The 21,354-nt window shown below is 42.6% G+C and overlaps 1 protein-coding gene across 3 annotated transcripts in view; it reads right to left on the reverse strand.

The window, feature by feature from the left end:
- Positions 1 to 21,354, reverse strand: part of LOC121081241 (zinc finger CCHC domain-containing protein 7-like) — a 120,235-nt gene that overhangs the window by 3,203 nt on the left and 95,678 nt on the right. For all 3 annotated transcript variants that reach the window (XM_040580102.1, XM_040580101.1, XM_040580103.1), the window contains exon 9: positions 4,122 to 4,217. In XM_040580102.1, the coding sequence (XP_040436036.1) occupies positions 4,122 to 4,217 (96 nt within the window). The remainder of the gene's footprint in view (positions 1 to 4,121; positions 4,218 to 21,354) is intronic.

The raw sequence follows: 21,354 nt of genomic DNA on the forward strand, positions 1-21,354 counted from the left end.
GCAGTTCTGTCGTGTTTTTTTTTTTTTTCAGGGCACCCTGTGGTATTAACTGATGCTTTTTTTCTCTTTGTAAATCGCTTGTTACCCGTTGTGCTTTGCAATATTATCTCTCTGCTTCCTACTGCCCAAATCTAGTGAACTCTGGGCCTTTCCATTCTCGAAAAACTGTCAGGAGCTTTCACTTGCCCTGGTGTCTCCACCACAAGCTAAGCATTTTTCCTTCTTGCATTTGCTGCTTCCACCACTCGGTGCCACCTCCAGCATATCCTTTCTCTTTGTGTCCTCCTGCCTCCTCCCCTCTCTTTTGCCAAGGCAGAGTACATCAGAGATGCATTTCACATATATTTCGTATTTCTCCACTTGTATTTGGACTTGGCTGAAATTAAGTGAAGAATCAAGTTACTCCCTGTGGTGTCCTCCAAAAGGGCATCATTAGGTTGTGAGACAACTGGCTGGTCTCCACAAGCATGGAGGAGCACGGACAAGCAGCGGCAGCTTGTAGCTGGAGCCTACCCAAGCCTGAGGGCTCAGCCTTACCGCACTGTGAATCAGGCTGAAAGGGACCTAGGAGGGGGCGTGTGGCTCCGTCACCTGAGGCTGGGCTCAGCAGCTATCCGTCGGAGACATGCATACCCTGGAAGACGACCGGATTTCTTATTGCACACCTCGAATGGCCAGCTATCACCCCACCACGCAACCTCCTCTCTCACCTTTCCCAGGTCCTCCATGTGCTCCCTCAGATTTAAGAGGCCGGAAAAGCGTAACAGAGAAAACGCCACTTCAACTACCTGCGTTTCACATGAGTGAAAGCTCTGAGTAGCCTTTAGGCAGAGCACAAAGCTACCTGCTTTTATTTATCTGAAATAAAATGAAAGAGAATACTGTCTCTAAACGTTGCCATTCCTGAAAACAACATAGATTGGCTTTACACGGGAGTAGGCAAAGGCACATTCAGCTTTCTGTGGCACCTGTGAAATGTACGGCTTGAGATGCCGCATCAAATCTAGGGCTTGCTCTGCACGCACATGGCCTGTTCATTATTTTTGTTCTGTTAAGGCACTGACAGAGAAGCTTTAGTGAATGAAAGGCACGTGCCACCCCCATCAGCACTCCTCTTTTCCTCTTTGTCGCCACTGCATTGATAAATCAGCCGAGCAATGCCCAGCATCCCTCCCAAGTAAGCTGCCGCTGCTCCCATACGCCAGGTACTGTTGAACACTCTCGGGACAGTCTTCAGCATCGGAGGTATCGTACAGAGCATGGAAAGCAGAAGCCGCTACCAACCTGCAGGAGGATTTTTCTGTGCGATTGGCACGCTGGGATGTGAATGCAAGGTACATCTGCAGATACCATACAGTTCCCTATCCCTGCTGCCTTGAGAACTTGCTGCAGCCTGAATAATGCAGCGGGCTGTGCCTCATTAACTTACCCTCCCTCTTAACTTTCCACGGGGGTGTCCCTTAAAATGACCACATCTTTGTCATGGACCGCAAGAGACAATGTTTTGGATGTGTGGACTGCTATGAAATGAAGTATGATGAAAAGGCTGCTAAATAAGATTTCTCGTCCTTATTAAATCCTGTCCTTAGTTCACGTAAAAACATGACTGTCTTAACTATTTCCATTTCTAGAAACAACAAGAAGTGATCTGCAATGACCTCCTTGCCAGGACTGTACAGTTAACTCTGGGATTAGGCAAGTATTTTGCTCTTGTCTCTCTTTTGGGGAAAGGTCTCCCTAGGCCTCTAGCAAAGGAAAGGAATTTCGGTGTTCCTAAACGAAATTAAATGGTAACATGAAAGGAAAGGACTGCAGCGGGAAGCACTGAGTATGGTGTGTGTACACAAAACTAACACCAGCCTTTTTCTCTTGGTCAGTTTGTTACTCCTCTGCTTTAACTGCTTAAGAAAAGCAATAGGATAGTGTTCCTGAGGTACAGAAAGGGGACAAAAGTTTGGAGATGCTTGTCATCACAACTAATTTTTACCTGCTTAAAAAGAACTACATGAGATAAAACCAAACCAAAGACCTTTTTCTCCCCTTTAAATTATAGGCAAAAGCCTCCAAGCTCTGACAGAGCTGCTCACTGCAGGAATTCAGGCACTGATTATGACCTTGGTTTTCTTAGCCGGTGAGAGCCGCAGCTCTCAGATGCATTCCCTGCCTGGCTGGGTCGCTGCGAAGATGCACGTGCAGCCTGCCAGTCCAATTTCCTCGGCCGTTCTTGAACAGGGTTAGTGAGTTGAAGGCAAATACTCGGTTATCATCACATAACCTGCCACGCGTCCCGCACATTCGTCTGTGTGCGTATACAAAGGTCTGGTATCTCTGCCCTTCTGTGTTGTTACTGACTTCTCCCATCTTCCTTCAGTCATTGCTAAGGCTATTTCTGCTCCTCGTACTGTCTTATCTTCTTTAAACTTTGGAAGACATACAATGTTGTGCCTGAGTCACTTTACTCCTGTACTGACTTCATGCAGCTTCGCCCATTTTCTATTCAAGTAACTACTACCAGCTCCTCCCACAGATTTACTAATTATTTTTACAGCAGCCTTATTCGTATCCATGTACGGTTGCCTTCCTCAGTTTTTAACAGTTCAGGAAAACGCTCCTGATCCATTGCCAGCAATCAGCCTCACCGCTTCTTCAGTCCCGTCACTTCAGTTTTTATTCAATATGCTCATTCTAGTGCCTGTATTACTGGCAGGGGCTTTATTCTGGTTTTAACAGGATCAGCTTCAGCGCTGCTTTCATAGGTTTTATCAGCTTTACTCCCCAACAGCGGGCAGAACAAGCTAGTTCACATGACTGTATCACTGCCGCACCTGTAGCTGTGCTACGAGCAGATGTTTTGCAGGATTCGGCCGCGTGCACTGCAGCCGAAGCAGTGCTTGCGCTCCTGTTGTGCCAGGGTGCCACTGGGCTGCTGGCTCACGCTCGTCTCCTCCTACCAAGCTTGGACTGAAACCGCTGAGTATTTCCTGCCCCTTCCAATCCGGCTGCGTGGGCAGCAGCATGTCCTGGATGTTCACCATGACCTCAGCGCACCACTTGAAGGGGAAAATCTTTATGTGCCTCCAAAGACAGTTTGGCACTAAAAATCTTCCATCTATCTTTCAGCTCTGCCATGAGAAGATCCCAGCAAACCCGCCCTACTTGTCCCGCTATTCCCCGCAGGGATTAACCCTTTAGCTGAAAACAGCAGCAGGCTTTTCACGATACATACTCAGTAGTCATAGCAGTCATAGTTGACGTAGGAGTCAACACACAGAGCATGCAGGAGAGAAGGAAGGAATTTGCCGGGAATTTGCTGTAGGAAACAATAAACTTAGCCCATCCAACACGTAAGTAACATTCATTTTCTACAATACTTGTGGGCCCTGGACCTATTCCATCAAAGAAAAGAACGAACATTTGTTCGCTGTTCATATTTGCAGGTAGAGAGTTGCACTTGTCACGACAGGGGACTGCAAGAGGTGATAAACATAAGCAAGCAATCCTAGAAGATGCAGCACACCTCCAGTTTTCACTGAGGCCACTTAAGGATCACGATGTCCTCCTTCACCAGGCTGTGTACCTTACAGAGGGCTGATGTCAAACTTAAATCAGATGTTGGATTAAACTACGAAACTACAAATGAGGATAGTTGAAAGCAGGGAGAAACGGAAAATTCCTAAAACGGGCATTCAAATTGTCGGGCTGATTGTGGTGAAAAATCCTGCATGATGTCGAACACAGCAGTGAGGCACTAATAATTCATCCCATGAGCCACAGGGGGGTGAGGGGTGTGGAAGCTGTGTTCAGTCACTGTCTATTTTCTAATGAATATTCTGTCTCCCAGGCAGTCTCATTTTGATTTAAGACTTAAACAACAAAGCAATAAACCCGCCAAGGAGAGACAGTAACTTTTCCTCCGTATCTTTAAACCAGACGGGTGAGACCACTTTGTAGGTTGGCCCCCACTGATTGCAGCAACGCCACAAAGCCACAAACATTTCTTTAGGGTGGCCCTTCATTAGCTTGACTCTTCCATCTCTTTTCTCCAACCACACGCCACGGCATAGATGAATTTTTACTCCAAGGATGTACTCAACACTGAAGCAGAGACTGCTGAGACTTACATATCCGAAGTGTCCCTTCTGAGAGCAGTTGTAGCAGTACACCAAAGCTGAGTGCTCAGGGTGAGAACTGGCCGCCTTGATTGGTCCTGGCTTTGTCTGAAACACAGGAATAGGCAAGAATTAGGTCTGGCAGTATTCCGAGTGCTGAATTAAAAATAAATTAAAATTACATAAATATAATTTTATTATGCTTAAATCAATACGTTCCTACTTGCAGTTGGAATATTAACTTGGAAAAAGAAGCAAGTGGTTCGTATTACTGTAATTTTGAAGAGCAAGGTTCAGCCTCAGCATCACAAATGAGGTGGGAAGAGGCATCCCCAGTATCTATTCCACCTGGCCATGTTATTTCAGCTCTGAATACAAGAAAAAAGGCTGCTGATTTATCTCTCTCCCCTCCTCCTTGTCTCCCATCCCCCTCCCCCTCTCGCAGATGTGCCACCATCCCCAGGGAGGGACAGGGCCATCAGATATTGCATCCACCAGCTGGATAGGCACATTTGTGTATTGCGGAACTAGTTTTGCTTAAAGCAATACAGCAAAGATCTGGTGGAGATCTCGAGGCCTTCACCCGTGGCATTCCCAAGCCTATGCCTGCTTCCAGCTGCGGTGCCCTGAAGCTGGCGTGCCGCAGGAGAACCTACCAGTCCGTCCTAGAGAATGGGGAACTGGTTCTCCTCCCAGCAGAGGAGACACGATGCTACAGTCCAGAGCTGCTCTTGGGGCTTAGGTAGGGCAAAGGAAGATTTAGCACGGTCCATCAACTTCAGGGGAACGGGCAGCGCTTTCTCTTTCCCCTGTTTACTACCACAAAGTGGATTACGTGAACGTATTGTCTGTCCCTTTACTTTCCACATGCGCAAACATGCTCGTCCCCTGGAGAAGCAGTGGCCATGGAGCTTGTGCCTAGCCACAGCAGGCACAAGATGAACAAGGGGTGTGTGTATTCCAGCCAAAAAGCAGCGGGCCAAGAGAGCGACCTTACTGCTTCCCACATTGCATGCATTTCCTTCTCTCTGGCACTAAAGGAGCACTGGAGAGTGGCCTGGATTTCAAATAAATTAGTAGTGGTTGCTAATGCTCATTCGGGGCACTGCTTTTTTCTTTAAATCTGTATCACCACTCTCTTCCGCTGTTAGAGCCGCTGTGTTCTCCTGCATAGCCTCCAGAAGAATGACAGCAGTGCTTGTAAAATAGTCAGAAACAACAGAAATCTTCCAATCCTATCTTTTATGAATCTGATCACACTTGCAGGGTCACCTTATTTTGAACCTCTTCAGCCTTGGGTTTAAATGCATTTCAGATTCATGTTCCTCAGTTCACATTCACTCAGCAGAAGGAGGCTAAAGAAAGACTAGGAAGAGTGACACATCCAACAGTGATTTGTGACAAAAGGCGGGGAAACAGGGAAAGGGAAAAACCACCATCTATAAAGTAATTTGTATATTTCTCATCCATGTCTTACAGCAAGCGCTCTCCAGCTAACAGCAGTGTATAAGTGACTTACTAAGCCGGCTTAAGTTGTTCAGGTATTCTTTTATCATAAACACATAGAACAGGCAAGGAACTCACCCACCCCCAGCCAAATGCAAACATTTGTATATTCCCTGTGAGGAAAAAAATCTGTGTGTTAAATTTATTGGATCAGTCACCTGTATTCTAGTTAGTTTTTAGCATGAGGAGTGGCTCCAGAAATCATCTCCGCTTTGGACAGGGCTCCTAAAGAGCAAAAATAAATCCTGCGAGTGACACCTTCCTCCGTCTTCCCACCATGTAGAATTTTACCCATAGTAAATGTGTTTTCAAAGCTGATGTCCACTGAAGCCCACACTGGGATGCTGCCACAAAACCCAAACAGGTTCCTTCAGTCAGGCTCTTTCTGCTGGAGAGCTCTGCGACCAGAATACTAGTGCAATACAGCTGTCAAAAATAAAATCAAGACCATTACGTTTCTATTCTGCTTTCTGCCAGCTAGAAGGCCTTAAAATGAACCATAACATCAGTTGGAAAATGACACTATTATACTGTTTGCTCCTTGCAAGGTGCAGTGTAACAACAACACATAGTTATAAAAACCATGCATTATTCCAGAGACGTGATCCTTTATGTTCCAAGGTATTGTCTGCTAAAGCACCTGCTGTAGGGTCCAACACCTTCGCCTGCTGAATGGGCATCGTCCAGCATAAATAATGATGATTTTGGCCATCATTAGAGTTCTTACATGGAAACTCCAGTAAAATTTGCACTGAACAGTAAGACACTGTTACTTTTTACAGAAAAGAAACCACCTGCCAGCTGTATGGGTGTTGACAAGAAATGGAGCACGCACACCGGAGTGTTTTATATGGCTAAATTAGTAAGTAAAGAGCCTTTACGCATTCCTGCAATAGGTGCTTCCGCATAATCCAAAAGTTAAACAGGCAGCAGGAGATGCGAGTTAACTCACCTGACTCAGAAATTACACCTGGCACTGGCTCCCCGGTATGTGAGCGCTCCTGCTACTAAATGCTTGCAGTTCTCAGTGGCTAACAAGAGATCCAGCTGAAACGCAGCAGCTGTGCAAAGTGCCGGTGGTGCTACCGTCCCCCCGCTGCCCTTGTGCCACCGGCGGGGATGGAGGAGCACCTGTGGGGACGGAGAGGTGTCTGCAGAACAGCCTTGCCTTGCTAGAGATACCGGCACCTATAATCCAGGTGTGAAAAGATACGTCGGGGCTTTCCGCTAGTGCAGGAGCCCTTCCGATGCTCCCATTTATTAGGAATACACCCCCTGTGACCCCAACCTCCCCCGCTGCACCCCCTCCCAGGCCAGCTTCCCCCCACCCTGCTGCCTTTTGTTTAGTTGCTAGAAAAGGTCATATTTAAAGAAAGAAATTAAACTGAATACTTGCAGGTCAGATTACAACTCTGCATAACTTTACTCCTTTCCAAGGCCAAACAAAAAGGAAACCCACATGTTATATACGCTCTGTTTTGTTATTATTGAAGGCTTAAAAAAGCATCTAAAGGCTCCAGCCATATGGGTACAAAATAAACTATTCATGAACGTAGCTTCTTTATGTTATAGGTTTTTTTGTTACAAACATTTAAATAATCTATATTTGTAGGGTGATATCTTGGAGATTACTTCACTATCAATATATAGAAGTAATAACCTGGTAGATAGCATTACCTATGAAAGGTCCATCCCATCTGCTATTCTTGCTGAAAGCTTTTCATGCACCAGTAAACTCAGTAAATATCAGAAGATAAAGCATAAGCCTACCACGCCATGGATTTACTCCTAATGTCTCCTCAAAGTGCAGCCTGATGCAACGATTACAAATGATTTTTCTTCTAATGTCATTTTACATAACCCTTTTTTCTGCATGAGTAGTTAGTGCGGAATGAATGAATGAATGCCATTAAAACAGTTAATCATTATCTGGGACACTGGCCTTCCTCCCTTCTCAACTAGGAATCTCCATGACAAAGGCCAAGAGATCAAAATGCCAGGGCTGCCTCTCTGGCCTATTTTTGACAGTAATTTTTTATGCAAATGGACCTGCTGGGCAGCTCCCTCTGTGACCTTGAGCTCCCCTTATCTGCACTGACTTTGATCCAATGAGGGCTTGCTTTTATGAAGCTCATTACTACTTAGGATCTGCAATCTGGCTAAATCTCACTAATTAAGGAAAATCTTCTGACTTCTATTTTTGTGGATTTCTCTGCTCCTCTGCATTATGTGATGCGTGGACCTCGATGGCGTTGGGGGACCAGAGGTGAGACCCTTTTGTGCCATTCAGACCGCCCGTGTTGGACAAATGCGTCTCGTGGCTAGCCACGCCAACTGACTTCTACAGCGCAGCGTGGCGCGTCATGGCATGCTTTGTGATCCTCACTGGTACGACAACACACACCCAGTGTCGCTGATGGCCAACGGCAGCTCAAGCCCAGATGGGAGACAGACAGAGCCACCTTGTAACTCGCAAAGATGCGCCGCACCCGCGAAAAGAAAAGCTTTGCACCCTACCCCACGTGCCAACGAAACCACAGTGAAAAATAACCAAAATTCAGATAAATTCCTTGTACTGCAACTAAATTTCTGTAACTAAAATTCAGATAAATTCCATGGGCTCGTAATCAGATGAAACAAGGGTCATGCCCTCCATTGATCCATCAGCTATCGCGCTGCCTTTGCCTAAGGCTTGCGCTGAGGTTTTCTTTTTGGTTACGTACACCACCAGTTTGGGCAACTCCATTTTAGCACGCGAGGGAATAATTCTGTAAACCCTTCACCCACTGCACCCCAGGACTAGCTACTTACACCACCTCCGAGTCACCCAACGCCATTCTTGCACGCCAAGAAGAGACAGTTACTTCTCCTGATGCATTTACATACATTGCTATGCTCAAACTTAATCTGTCAGATAATTTTTACTGTTATTTCTTGTTGCACTCTAAAGCTAAGTAATTAAACAGTGGACTACAGAAAGAATGCAGGGGGAGTCAAAAAGCAGACCCAGGACACTCCTTCCAATAACGTGCCCGACACAATGAACACGAGCTCTGCACACCGCAGTCTGTTTTTGTGCAACTCTCTGAGACAAACAAGACATGAGGCTGGGAGTAAAACTCATTAGCAGTGATGTTTCACCAATTTCTTGAGTCACTGAAAGATGATCATCAAGTGAATCATTACACACTGTGGGTTGTTGACTGGAGTTGGACAGGGGAACAGTCACAACAGCTCTATCACTGAAAAATATACATTTCTTTTCCCTTTACCAATTATCATAATCTACTTGTATACCAGCTAAAACAATGGCAGGTTAGCATCATTCCCTTATATTCAAAATTGCCAATATAGGATATCATGTAATATAGTAATTATACTAAGGGGTTTTGTTGTTGCTATTTTCTTTAACCATGTCATGCACCCAGTAGACTTGCATTCCATTGGGTAATTCCTTAATTAGGCAGATTTTTGAAACAAGTATTATGTACACAACAGACCGGAACGTCTCCTTTGGAGTCTTCCTAGTCTATCAGGTGATTGCATCATTAAGCCACACATGCTACGTAGTAAAAATCCTTATGAAAATTCATGACAGAAACATACTGAGCTTGATGCATGCTAATAAGCGAGAAACACACAAATCTGGTATCTTGACTTTTAACTCCTCCCCAAACTCCAAACAATTATAAATAGAACAATTTCTTTACCAGACTTTATTCTTAATTTTTAAAGCCATCTAAATAAACTTGCTCTTCCAACAGGTGTTGTGGGGGTCACACCTGAGTATCTTTCCACAAATTACACCTTGACATTTAGTTTACTAAATGTGCTTGTAGCATTCGTTCCTCCTGGATTGCGACAAAACACAGCAAAAAAATAACCAAGAAAAAAGTGATCTAACTAAACTTTTAGGTTTCGGTTTGTTTTGTTTTGAAGTACATGATACACATTAGATTACAAATCAAGGAAAAAAATATTTTTTTGATTGCCCAGTCTGGAAAAACAAAACCTTTCCCAGAAGAAGAAATTTAACTTGTTCAGTCCACAGTATAAGCACTATGAAGTGGTTACTTTCTACAGAAATAAGACATTTCTACAATGCATTTTAAATAGATGCAAATAGCATCTACAATCGACTGTGTGAAAACATTAAAAGGAAGAGACAAAAAGTACAATATTACATATTTTAAAGAAATGAATGTAATCGTTTGATACTCTTAAAAACAGAGAAAAAACCATCCTAAAATATTAATTCAAAAACTCTTTTCTGAAAAATGGACAAAAAAATTCTCAGGTTCATAGAGAAAATGAATATATGCAAGATAGTAAGGATAGCAACAATACAATCCCTGAATGCCTCAAAATCTTCATGGTTTAAAAGGCATCCCAATTTTCTCCAAAGGTGATGGCATCTATCCAGTCGTCCATGGCTAATTTTACACAGAATGCAAAACGTTATTTAAATAGGACGGTGCATTAAACTTCAACTATTTCTGATGCAGCTCTCAAACTACAAACCTATCTTTCTTCTATTTTAATTTTAAAGTAAGTTAGCAAACACTTCCTTCTTAATCCCCAGAGACTATCTATACAGTGACACAAATGCACAAATTTATGACAGTAACATAAATGCTCCTCCGAAGTAATGTGCAACATTAAGTGAAATCGTTTCCTGCAAAGATATTATAGGTATCTATATTTTATTTGCCATCTTAAACATATCTGGGTCTTTATGACCTTATTTTTAAAATGTATTTCCTTTTTACATTTCCTGGTGCAAATGGACTGCATAAATAAGCAATGTGCTATGAGGCTTCAGACTAGCCGATAAACCCTTTCAATTTTCATGCCAGCTTCTTCTTTTGTAATTCAAATCTGGCTGAAAACTGGCAGCTCTGAAAACTGAAACAAGCACTGCCACAAATACCTTGTAATGCTATCGACCTTGTCTGCCCATGCAGTGAGAAAGGGGGATGCATATGTGTCTGCAGTCATCCAGATAACACAACTCATTTTTTTGGGGGGATAACAGAAGCCAGCCCCGGACTGTGCACCAAAAGCAGTCATTACCAGGCAAGCTGGAGAATAAGTCTCTTCAAAATACACAGCGCATTTAAAAACCATATACAGGGCTCAGCCACTGCTTTCATTACCAATTTTAATTTAGCTCCTTCAGTTTGCCAGCCAGATAAACTCTTTAGTGCTGTTTTTTAATCTATTTGCCACATTTTATGTTTAAGATTATAGTAATATGGGACAGGAGAAGGAATCACTTTTAGAGGAAATAAAGAAATAGATCCGCTTATCAGCGCCCATCAGAAAGTTCATTAATCAGCCAGGCTTTGTGCCCCCTAAATTGAAAGGTTAAATAATCCTCTCAGGAATATTTCTCGGCACCACTGCCAATTGTCCGGAGAGAAGCTGCCATTCACAGCACTCTGGATCGGTGACAGGGTATTTTACCACTGTTTGGACCCCAAACAATGATGGACAAATGGCCTGGCTTACAAAGAAACCTTTTAGTACAAGGATGGAAAAAGGACCACAAGCTTTGAAGTGGGGGGGGGGAGGGGGGGGCGTGGGGATGAGTCAGGGGAGGAGGAGGAGGAGGAGACTCGTGCATGGGGATACGTAGATTTTATTTGAATGTTTATTAGGAGACCCGCCAAATGTTGTTATATTGCACCCAGGCATACGTGCCCAGAGAGAGCGCGCGCAGGCAGGCACTACACGCTCGCACACTCGCTGCACTAAGTGTATGCATACTTACACATACATTTATACATTAATCTGAACACAAACATTTGCAAAGCCTGTAAAATCAGAAGATGAACAGAACTAAAACATGGTTATATTTATTAGCTAATACACCGGGGAGCCCAGGAAACCCCAATGTTCTAATTTTTACTGTCATTCTAGATGATTTACAGCTTCCTTTCTCTCTCTTTCTCTCTTTAACCTTTATGTTGTCTGCTAATCACCTTTCACGATCAGAAGCAAAAGGAGGAAGTACCACATTTGAAATAACTTTCTTAGCGGAACATTCTTAACAGATATTTACTTTGAGGTGATTTCTGATTATAGCTAAAATTGAAGTAAACACAGAAAAAATACAGTGCTGCTGGAGGACACCAGATGCCAAAAGAGTGGTGCATCAGTTTGTTAGAAGAGGGTTTTTGCTTGGGTATATTCTAAATAAACAGTAATTCAAGCTTTTTTCTTTAAATTTCGTAGCAGCTAGGCTTCAATCTGTAGCATCCTTTACTGACGGACAATTTTACAGAAGCATTTTCCTGACATTGGCGACATGTTAACTGTGCATGTTGTTTATCAATTTTCTCATTATTTTTTCATGTGTTCTCCACTTAAGAGCATCATATATATTCAGTAATGCCATAATTATTTTTACCTAGCTTTTTAACAAGTGACATTCATCCAGCATACATCCTTGAAGAAATGTCTGGCAGTCTGTATACAACCACTAACGCATACAAGCTTTTCCATGTCCTTCTTGCACATCTGTTTTTGTAAATCAGTCTCAGTTCCATGAAGTTTTTCCTTGAATACGACCTGGTACTTTCTAAACTGTCTACAGCATCTAAAAATGGATCAAAAGATTTCAGATTTCTGCTCTCTCACATCATGTAAATATGCCATTGATCAAAATTGTTTTCTCCAAACCAACTTTTAGGTATCTCAGTGCTGTTTTCTCTTTCCCTCCTCATGCCATCATCAGAAAAGCAGAATTAATTTAATCGGGGTCTCATCAGCCATCAAAATAAGCCAGACAGCAACTGGATAGCACGCGCAAACCCAGTGCAATTGATTTTAAAGGAGAAGATATTTTGGGGTTACCATTTATTCCACAGAAATCCCTCAGCATTTCCGTATCCTCGTGCACAGGCACCCACCACCCCACTTCGTGAGAGCCAAAGGAAGTTACAAATATGTTTTAGAAAGAGATTTAACTGCATAGTCAAGAAACAACATGAAATTACTTTCTGTTAACTACAAGCAGTTGCTAGAGGCAGAGAAACTGTAACTTGGGGGGGGGGGGGGGGAAATAAAGGGGGAAAAAAAAAAAAAAAGACATGCAGATTTTGGACTCGACGCTGACTCTGAACACCAGCAGTGACCACTGACTGTCCATTTTGTCCTGGTCTACTATAAAAGTAGCAGCTCACCCTGTAATTGTTGCCCCCCTCCTACATCTGGGGGGGGCAAAGCCTGCGCCATGCTCGTGCCGCGCTGGGCTGCTGCAGCACAGACCGTGATGCGGAGGGCACCGCAAAGGGACCACCGAAACGGGCCTGTCAGGCCAGGTGTGGACTGGGCTACAGAGTAAAATGCCTAATGAAGCAGCAGGTAAAAAAGTTTGCCTGCTCCCGGCGGAGGCGGTAAGACCAGCGAGGCAGCGGTGCCACACTGTTGTGATGCAAGCTGCTGCCAGCACCAGGGCCATATGGACATTGTGGAGCCGTACACATGGCCGTTAGGGTATGTTTGTCGAATGTTGATGTCACCCAAGTTCAACATTCAAAAATAAGTTCAAACTGAGGGCCTAACTTCACTCCCCCAAAGCCAAAAATTCCGAGGGATGCTGCCTTCTTTTGCCATACGTGGGTGCTACAGCATACGTGCGTATATCGTGCAAATCACCCACTGCTCTAAGACTTCTCCAATGCTGCAGTAAAATAGTACCAACTTTTCGGCATATGGCTCTACGCTACTCATCACTTTGTATGGGTCTTCGGTTCCTTTGAATTCCCTTCATGCTTGATTTTTCAACATCTGAAATCAAATTCAAGGTAATTCTGTCATGGGGATAGCAACTTTCCTATTCACATGACAGGACCTAACAAGATGTATTAATATTATAGACATGATAGACCCTCTCAGAATTAAATCAGTGAATACTTTTAGGGAATCCTAATCTGTAGATTATTAACATGATCAAGCATAACTTGAGAAAGTTACTGTCTAACCAATGCGAGCTTCTGGCTGCTCCTAACACACGGATCATTGACAAGATAAACTAGCAGGTCTGGGAGCGACATGGACGATCACATATGCTGATGCCAGCGCAGAGCTCTGTAGGCTGCCGTTGCTAAATACCTGTGACATTTTACCATGCAAAGCATTTGTATCTTAAAATGCAACAGTTTCAGTACTACTAAAGCACATAATTTACAAGCAGCTACTGAGTGGACATTTGACAAGTAAAAATGCCATTCCTAGTTAGGATACAGGTGCAAACAGTTTGTGGACATTTACGCTCTACTGACATTTCACATTTTTTCCACTTTGCAATACAAAAATGCACCAAAATACATTTTACGTTACCTACATGAAAGCGTAGTTTTTACATGTTTACAAATGTCTGATAGATCACAGGCAATTTTTGGTTTCCTATGGAATTTTGAAACTGACTCTTAAGTTCTAATAAAACAAAACTGAGAAAAAACACCTTTATATCAAGGCCAGAGGAATAATTTTCAGGAATTTCAGGGAACATTAATATGAATATTCATACACAGAATTTACTGCAGAAAAAGGGCACGTGTTTTTTTCTCAAATAACAGCCTGGTTTTTTTAAATGCATTGAAAATCTCACTCTAGCTTGAAAATTCTATTTTCCTTATTTAGGTGCTTAACACTAGAACTAGTAAAAATTCTTTAAATGATCATATAGGTTCACCTTTTCAAAATAAAGGAGAGGTGAAAATTTCTACCAAATTTGTAAGCATTAAAGAAGACAATCATCTGAATCCCTCCCGTTAAAAGAACTGCATTTACGTATACGATGGGGAGACGTGCCAGCAATCAATCTTACCACAATTGTCCTGTTTTCTGTTTAATTAACCAGCTACCCAACAGTTTTGGTGTATCACAAAAATGTGTGTCACAACAATTTTGGTGCGTGTTGGGTGAAGGAGGAATGCACACGGCAGTTTCCACGTTGAGAACAGAGGAACTGCTGCCTGCAAGTTTGCAGGGGAGGGAGCAGCTCTCTGCAGTCATGGGTGCATCTTGCCACCAGGATTGCTGGCACTGCGTTTGAAAAATGTCACGCGCTGCAAAAATAGCTTCCTGGGCATGCAGGGGTCAGCTAACCACAGATTTAAACTTTCAAAATATTAAAATGTATTGATTTCCATGCCCTGCACTTCTCCTTTTCCCATTTAAAGGCAGGCCCAAAAGGCGTTGCTTTTGCAGAAAACACAGCGTTCCTTCAATAGCAGTAACATGCATACTGCAGTCGGGGATTCTCTGAAGGACGCCACTTCTCAAAGACAAACGCTTCGAGGAGGTTATTTGGAACCCCAAAATCAGAGAATTGGAAGTGACTTGGTTGAGTCAGCCAAGCTTTCTGTTTCCCTCCAGTCCTAGACTGCCTCCAGATATAAATCAAAGTGCAATTTCTGGTCAAGATGTACTCGGTCTTTAGTGGTCCACTTCAAAAGCACCTTTTATTTTATTTTCTGGGGAGACAGATGAGGAAGAAGAGCATGAGCCGGATAAATGTTAAGAGAAAGCAAGGATGCTTTCTACAATGCCTACACGATTAAGGTAGGTGGCAGCTGGTGACGGTGCTGCTGGAAGGTTGCACAGCCCACCCGAACGGCCTCTGGAGTCTGGTCCAGCCTGGCAAGAGCTGGATGCTGACCTGGGGTAATGACCAGGAGCCCGGGCTGTCGGAGCAGACACCAGCCAGGGATCTGTCCTCTGCACTAAAAAGGCACCAAGACACCATCGCTCCTTCCCAGGAAACAAAGTGCAAAGCGCAAAGGTATGTCGGCATTTTACAGATAACCGCTTTGAGCCTTCTATTTCAACTTAACCGGCACACAAGACACACCCCCATCCCCCACCCCCCACCCCTTAATTATTTGGTAGTCATAACCAGCCGAGGGTATTAGTTAAAACCTAACATTTTCATGAAAAGGCAAACTCTAACCAGTACTTTTTGTAGATGTTCCATATTTAAAGTTACTGAAGCTATTCTTTTTCCTGTAAATTTTAAAATACAGTTTTCAAGTAAAAATTGGGAAAGAACTCTATCTAGCATGCTTTTGTACTGAAAGCTATAGCATACAGCTTTGTACACATAAACACACACTTACTTCTGAAATCCTCTCTCTTTTCTGTAAAAAAAAATATCAGAAAGGATACTGTCTTTCGTCAACTACAATTTCTTTGCAACAGAAAAAATATTTGGAGTTTATGCTTCTGGCAGCCTCAAAAAATATCCAAGACTTGAAAGAAAATGGTAACTAGGGAGAAGTTATAATCAGTAGGGGAAAATAAACACAATGTAAAATAAAATCCAAGGGACCCTCTAGACAGCTTACCAAACCACCTCTAACGTACTTAGTTTCACCAGAACAATTGTGCAGGGCAGGCAGACATTTCAGAAGCATCTCTATCACAGAACGGCACTCGCACAAGCGGTAGAGCTCAGCCTTGAAGAAAGTATGTAGATAATTTAAAAATAAAATTGCTGCTGGTGCTATCCAAGACCTGCCCTACCTCCTCCCCTGGCGAAAGAGGCTAGCACGCGTTTTTGGCGAAGATGAAATCTTCGTGTACCTAAGCACCAGAACGGCACCGCTCCCTCAAGGGCAAGTGTGGGGACAGCATCACCCTCCAGGTGTTCATGATTCCGCTACAATCCACAGGAGGGACAGCCATCCTTACCCTAAATTCATATCCTCAGGAATTTTGGGTTGCCTTCCCTGTGAAACATCCTGCCGAATGGCTATGGAAGCGTTGGCACACGAGGACCTGCTCTGTGAGTCCGAAATACGAAAAAATACACTGTCTGTCACATAAACCAGGTGGTAATTTGACTGGAGTTAACAGAAATAACCTCAAACCACCTGGAGAGAAACTGGCCAGGTGCTGAAATACTTCACGCAAACGCAATGATCTCATGGTCCGCAGCCCCACGTCACGCAAGAACTGGAGGAGCTGTCACTGCAGCCATGTTCACAGCCACTGCAGCAGCCCCGTCCCTGCACACGGGGAAGCCAGGCTTAAATCTCCTCCTGAAAATACTTCTAAACCCATCCTTTCCCTCACTGCACAAAACCTACAAAGCTTCTCTGGAAACCAAATGCTCTTTCTCTCCCAAGCTTAAATGTTTTGGGTTTTTTGGTTGTTGTTGTTTGGTTTTTTTTGTTTGTTTGTTTGTTTTTTTTCCCCAGAGTGAGTCAGATTTTAAGTTTTCGCTTTCTGAAAGTCACATTTGAAAGGATACAGATTGACTTTAAGCAACGCTGCTTACATTTTCATTTCCGAAAAAAAGTGGCAGGCCATGAGGCATTTTAATAATGCACACAAAGAAATCCGAGCGCAAAATTTAAACACAAAAGATGCATTGTCCCTTCATGTCTTTTACGCACAGAGGCCAAAACAGCCAATTCCTGGTTCACCTTCTTTTATGTAAGTGGATTAAAAGTAAGATTAACAAACTGTCAAAAAGCATGTTAAATGATAGCTTCTGCTAGTTAAAAATTCTGATGGTTCTAAAACTCTGTTGGTGGCCATCTTGGCCTAGGAGCTTTAATATATACGAGACTGGTGAAGGCAGGGGATGGGGGAAGGAGTCCTTACGTCCAGAGCAGTAGAGGGGGAGGAAGAGGTTATTAAAAATGAGCAATCCCTGCAGAAAGAAAACACCTAGTGCGAGCAGGGTTTGTATTTTAACACACAGCTAGACACTGAGAAACACGTCAGAAAGGTTTAAAAAATTGTGCTCTGCCCATTTTAGGGACAGAATTTCATTACTCTGCGGATATTTACTGAAGAAGACGCTAATACTCGCAACAATATCTCCTATTTGATTATCGCAGCCGCACCTTGCTCCCGAGCCGGCCCAGCTACGCTCGTTGCTGTGTACCACAAGTGCCCCCCGAACAATGAAGCAGTGCAGTGTACGTAGGGAGATCTACGCAGCCAGCACGTCTTCCATTTGACATGGAAATACCGAGGTGGTCATTTGCACGTCTTCTGGGTACCCTCTCCAGTCCCGCCGCGCAGAAGGGGGCTGAGTTGCGCTTGAGGGGGCCTCGCTCAGAAGAAGCGCAGCTTCACGCCTGAAGCAAAGCACAGGTCACTACGTGCTAAAAATAAATTTCCTTTGCATTCTGCCACGATGTCATCCGTTGGGTGGAAACGTGACCGCTCGCGGCAGCGCAGTGTCTCTACCCGCACCTTCACAGGGCCACTCCAGCGGCAAAGTTAGGGGTCCGGGGCCCATTCGGCTGCAGAGCGCGAGCCGCTTCCTTCCGTGGCGCGGAGCCCCGGCAGAAGGCCAGCTCCAGCCGCGCTGGCCACCTGAAGCCCCAGCTGTTGGCGGTCACGGCAGCTCCTGTACCTCGGGACCCCGCTGGCGGCCCCACACTGAACCTCCGAGCCCGGGGGGGCTGCGGGACCCCTCACCTCAGCACACCAGACCCGCTTAAAACGGCAGCTGCCACTGGGCATGCAGTGAGGCAGCTGGGTAGCCAGTCGGACTCAGAGGGACGCTATTGTATTTTTTTTCAGAATGAACCGCAAAACTGAACCAAACACATGAAAATCGTGGGGTGACTTCATCTCCCAAGTTTTTCCACTGATGACCTTTTTTTTTTTTTTTTTTAATTTGAGGACTACAGACTGGCCTCCACTTCAGTGCAGAATACTTAATAAATGCCTCTACCTTTACGGCTGAAATCCTAAATACAGGAGAAAGGGAATGAAAAAGCTCCAAACATTCTGAGGATGAAAAAGCCCTGCCAGGAGCATCCCCAATATCCTTAAGACGAAAAGGGGATGTGACGGCATGTCCTTCGCAGCACAGACTATATTTCTCTGGGTTTGTGGAGCATCTGGCATTTAGACAGACAAAGTTGTAATCTAAGCTTCCTTATAATCATGAACAAAGCGCTTTACAAGACCTTCACATGCCTCGCCTGTGAAAAAAATTTCACACATCTTATTATTTACACTGCAGTAAGCTATGATCAAAACTGTTTATCCTGGATCTGCCAATGAAGTCCTTGTGTTAGTATCTGAATTGAAAATAACTCCTTTGATAAATGTAAGCAGGTATCAAAACTGGCCTATTTATTGTAAATAGGTATCTACAGGAAGAAAAACTTAAAATATGTTTTGACAAACCTAATTTCCCTTTTCTGCTACAGGAGAAATACACAGAGAGCAGGCATAATGAAAATTGTTTGTAAAAGTTTTAAATCACCATCTTAAAGAGGTTATTAAATATTATTTTAAACCACAGTGGGAATTGGATTGTTCTGCTGACTTTGATTGGTTCCTTGCAGAATAATTCTAGTTAACAGAGTTGAAAGAACAAGTTAAAAGAAACTAACTTCATCCACTTATAAAGCTTTGATTATCATAGAGCCTTTAAATTTAAGCTACATTGAATACAATATGATAATCTTTTTTTCTATCAAAAGGCAAATTAAAATATTCTGCTCATAATCCTTTTTGCCATTTCAACTGCTCCTAAGATTTCTTGCACTGGCAGTCTATTTTGGTTGGAATAAGACATTTCTGCCCATACAACAAATTATTTCTAATGTGCCAAAATTTGTCACCACAGCTAATGTAAACAAAAACCTACCACCATCCATAACAACAGAATGGATTTATTATTTAGTCATTGTTCTAGTCAATCCACGTTTCTGTGCAGGGGCTTCAAAAAGTCAATAGATGGCAGTCCATCTCTTAGGAAAGAGCCAGATAATGAATAAAATCACCAAAAGCTTCACAAAAGAGAAATGTGGAAGGCTGTGTGTTTTTTCACAAGCATTCACAGCAATTAACTAAGAATACTTCATATAATGCAAAACATTTAGACAAACTTTGTAACGGCTGCCTGCAAGCAACGTTATAAAAACGGTCCTTCATGGCAAACCTGAATGCCTTGTTTTATTTCCGCTTATATGTACCTGTATGTGTGACATCCATGATCAATTTACCAAAATCAATTTAAGTCTAGGGGTTGTATCCATGGCTAAAGCACAGGAAAAACTCACTGTAGCCTTAGTCTGTCTGCTAATGATCAGCTAGCCTCTGCAGCACAGCAACAAACACGACACTACCTTTCTTCAAACTTCTGTTATTTTTCTTTAAACTAACCCTGCTCGTCCAGAAATACTTCTCCTAAACCAGGAAAACTATAAACTAATTTCTGTAGTGAAATACTACTATGCTGATATGAGAGTAAAAGACCTCAGCTTGTTAATGATCCTATCATTATATAACATACATTATTGTAACGCAGAAGTTTTGATCCTTGTGAGAACACTGTTTACTTTTGTTCTGCTTTGGGTGCAAAAGAGAATATTCAAATGGAATAATAAAAGCTGGGACTCACATCTAAACAATTCAGACAATGAAGTTTCTTGAGGTTTAACTCATTTTTCTGTATCACAAACGTCCTTCACCACACAAATTTTTAAATTCCACGCTTAATCTGACTACTAATGTAACTTTGTCACTCAAAGTGAGCCTTCCCAGGCAAAAAATGGAGATGTGCAAAGCATTTCCCACATTATCAGAAATGTTGATTATTTACAGATAATTTTCAGTTCACTGCAAAATAAAAAAAAATATTTATCAGTAGCTAGGGTCTGACTCCATGTCAATTTGTCTTTGCGTGCCCACATTTGACCGCATTTCAGAATGTCCCTAAAATGCACTAAGAATTTCCAAATTTTAATAATACACTCGGTACTCGTAACAACTACATTTTCTAACAAGAGCTTGTTTTGACAGATATTTCTGGCTTTATACTAAGTAAAGTGTAAACTCCAAAGCTTTTCTACAATATTCACAGATAAAATTTCCTACCTCAGGTACCTCAAATTCTGCCCTAGTAACCACTGGGTGAGGTTTTAAGCTCCCCCCCACTTTTTTCCAAAAATATATTTTTTTTCTAAGTGTTGATTGCAACTCATTTTTGGGGGGAATTTTCAATGGCAAGCAAGACTAAAATTAAATAAAAACTTACACCTCAGTAAAAAGAGAACCCAACATATTACTACATCTCATATACCTATCTGATTATTAGACTCCAAACATCATAAACAATTCAGAAATAGTTTTCACATGCAATCTTAGGAATTATAATGAAAGACAGTATTTACCTTTTCCTTCATGCAATTTTAAAAAAGCAAACAAAAATACTCAGTGAATGTACCTTTTGCTTATAATGGGGTTTTATTTTGAAAATCTATACCAATTCTGTTTAAAATAAAAGTAAATGCTCAGAACGCGTGGAGGATTTCCAAAGCAGATCTTTGTTTTAAAACCATTATGCAGAAAACAGAAGCGAGAGGTTTTAAGAACCGATTTCTCCTGTTCATTGAATTTAGAAGCAAAACCAGAAAAAACACCATTCCACTACCATGAAGAGGTGGAGGAAATTAATTATAAAGCACATCCCATTTATTGCTCCAAAGAAAAAGCCCCCACCAAAGACGCATAAAGAAAAGTAGTGGACAAACTTTTCCACTTTGTTTTGAATGGACAGCAGTGATTAGTTGTAACAGCTAAATACATACGAGGTTGATCTGGAGAGCAATGACAGCAAAGGTTCAGATGAAGTGCAAAAATCCTAATCTTCAAAGGTGTTTTTATGTGCAATAATTTTATAAATAAATATGTTTAAGATTTGTGATACCAATCCATTGAATACCGTCTTCACCAGTTAAATACTGTTCCA

This window comes from Falco naumanni, chromosome Z, assembly GCF_017639655.2.
Source record: "Falco naumanni isolate bFalNau1 chromosome Z, bFalNau1.pat, whole genome shotgun sequence".
In the NCBI taxonomy this organism is placed as follows: domain Eukaryota; kingdom Metazoa; phylum Chordata; class Aves; order Falconiformes; family Falconidae; genus Falco; species Falco naumanni.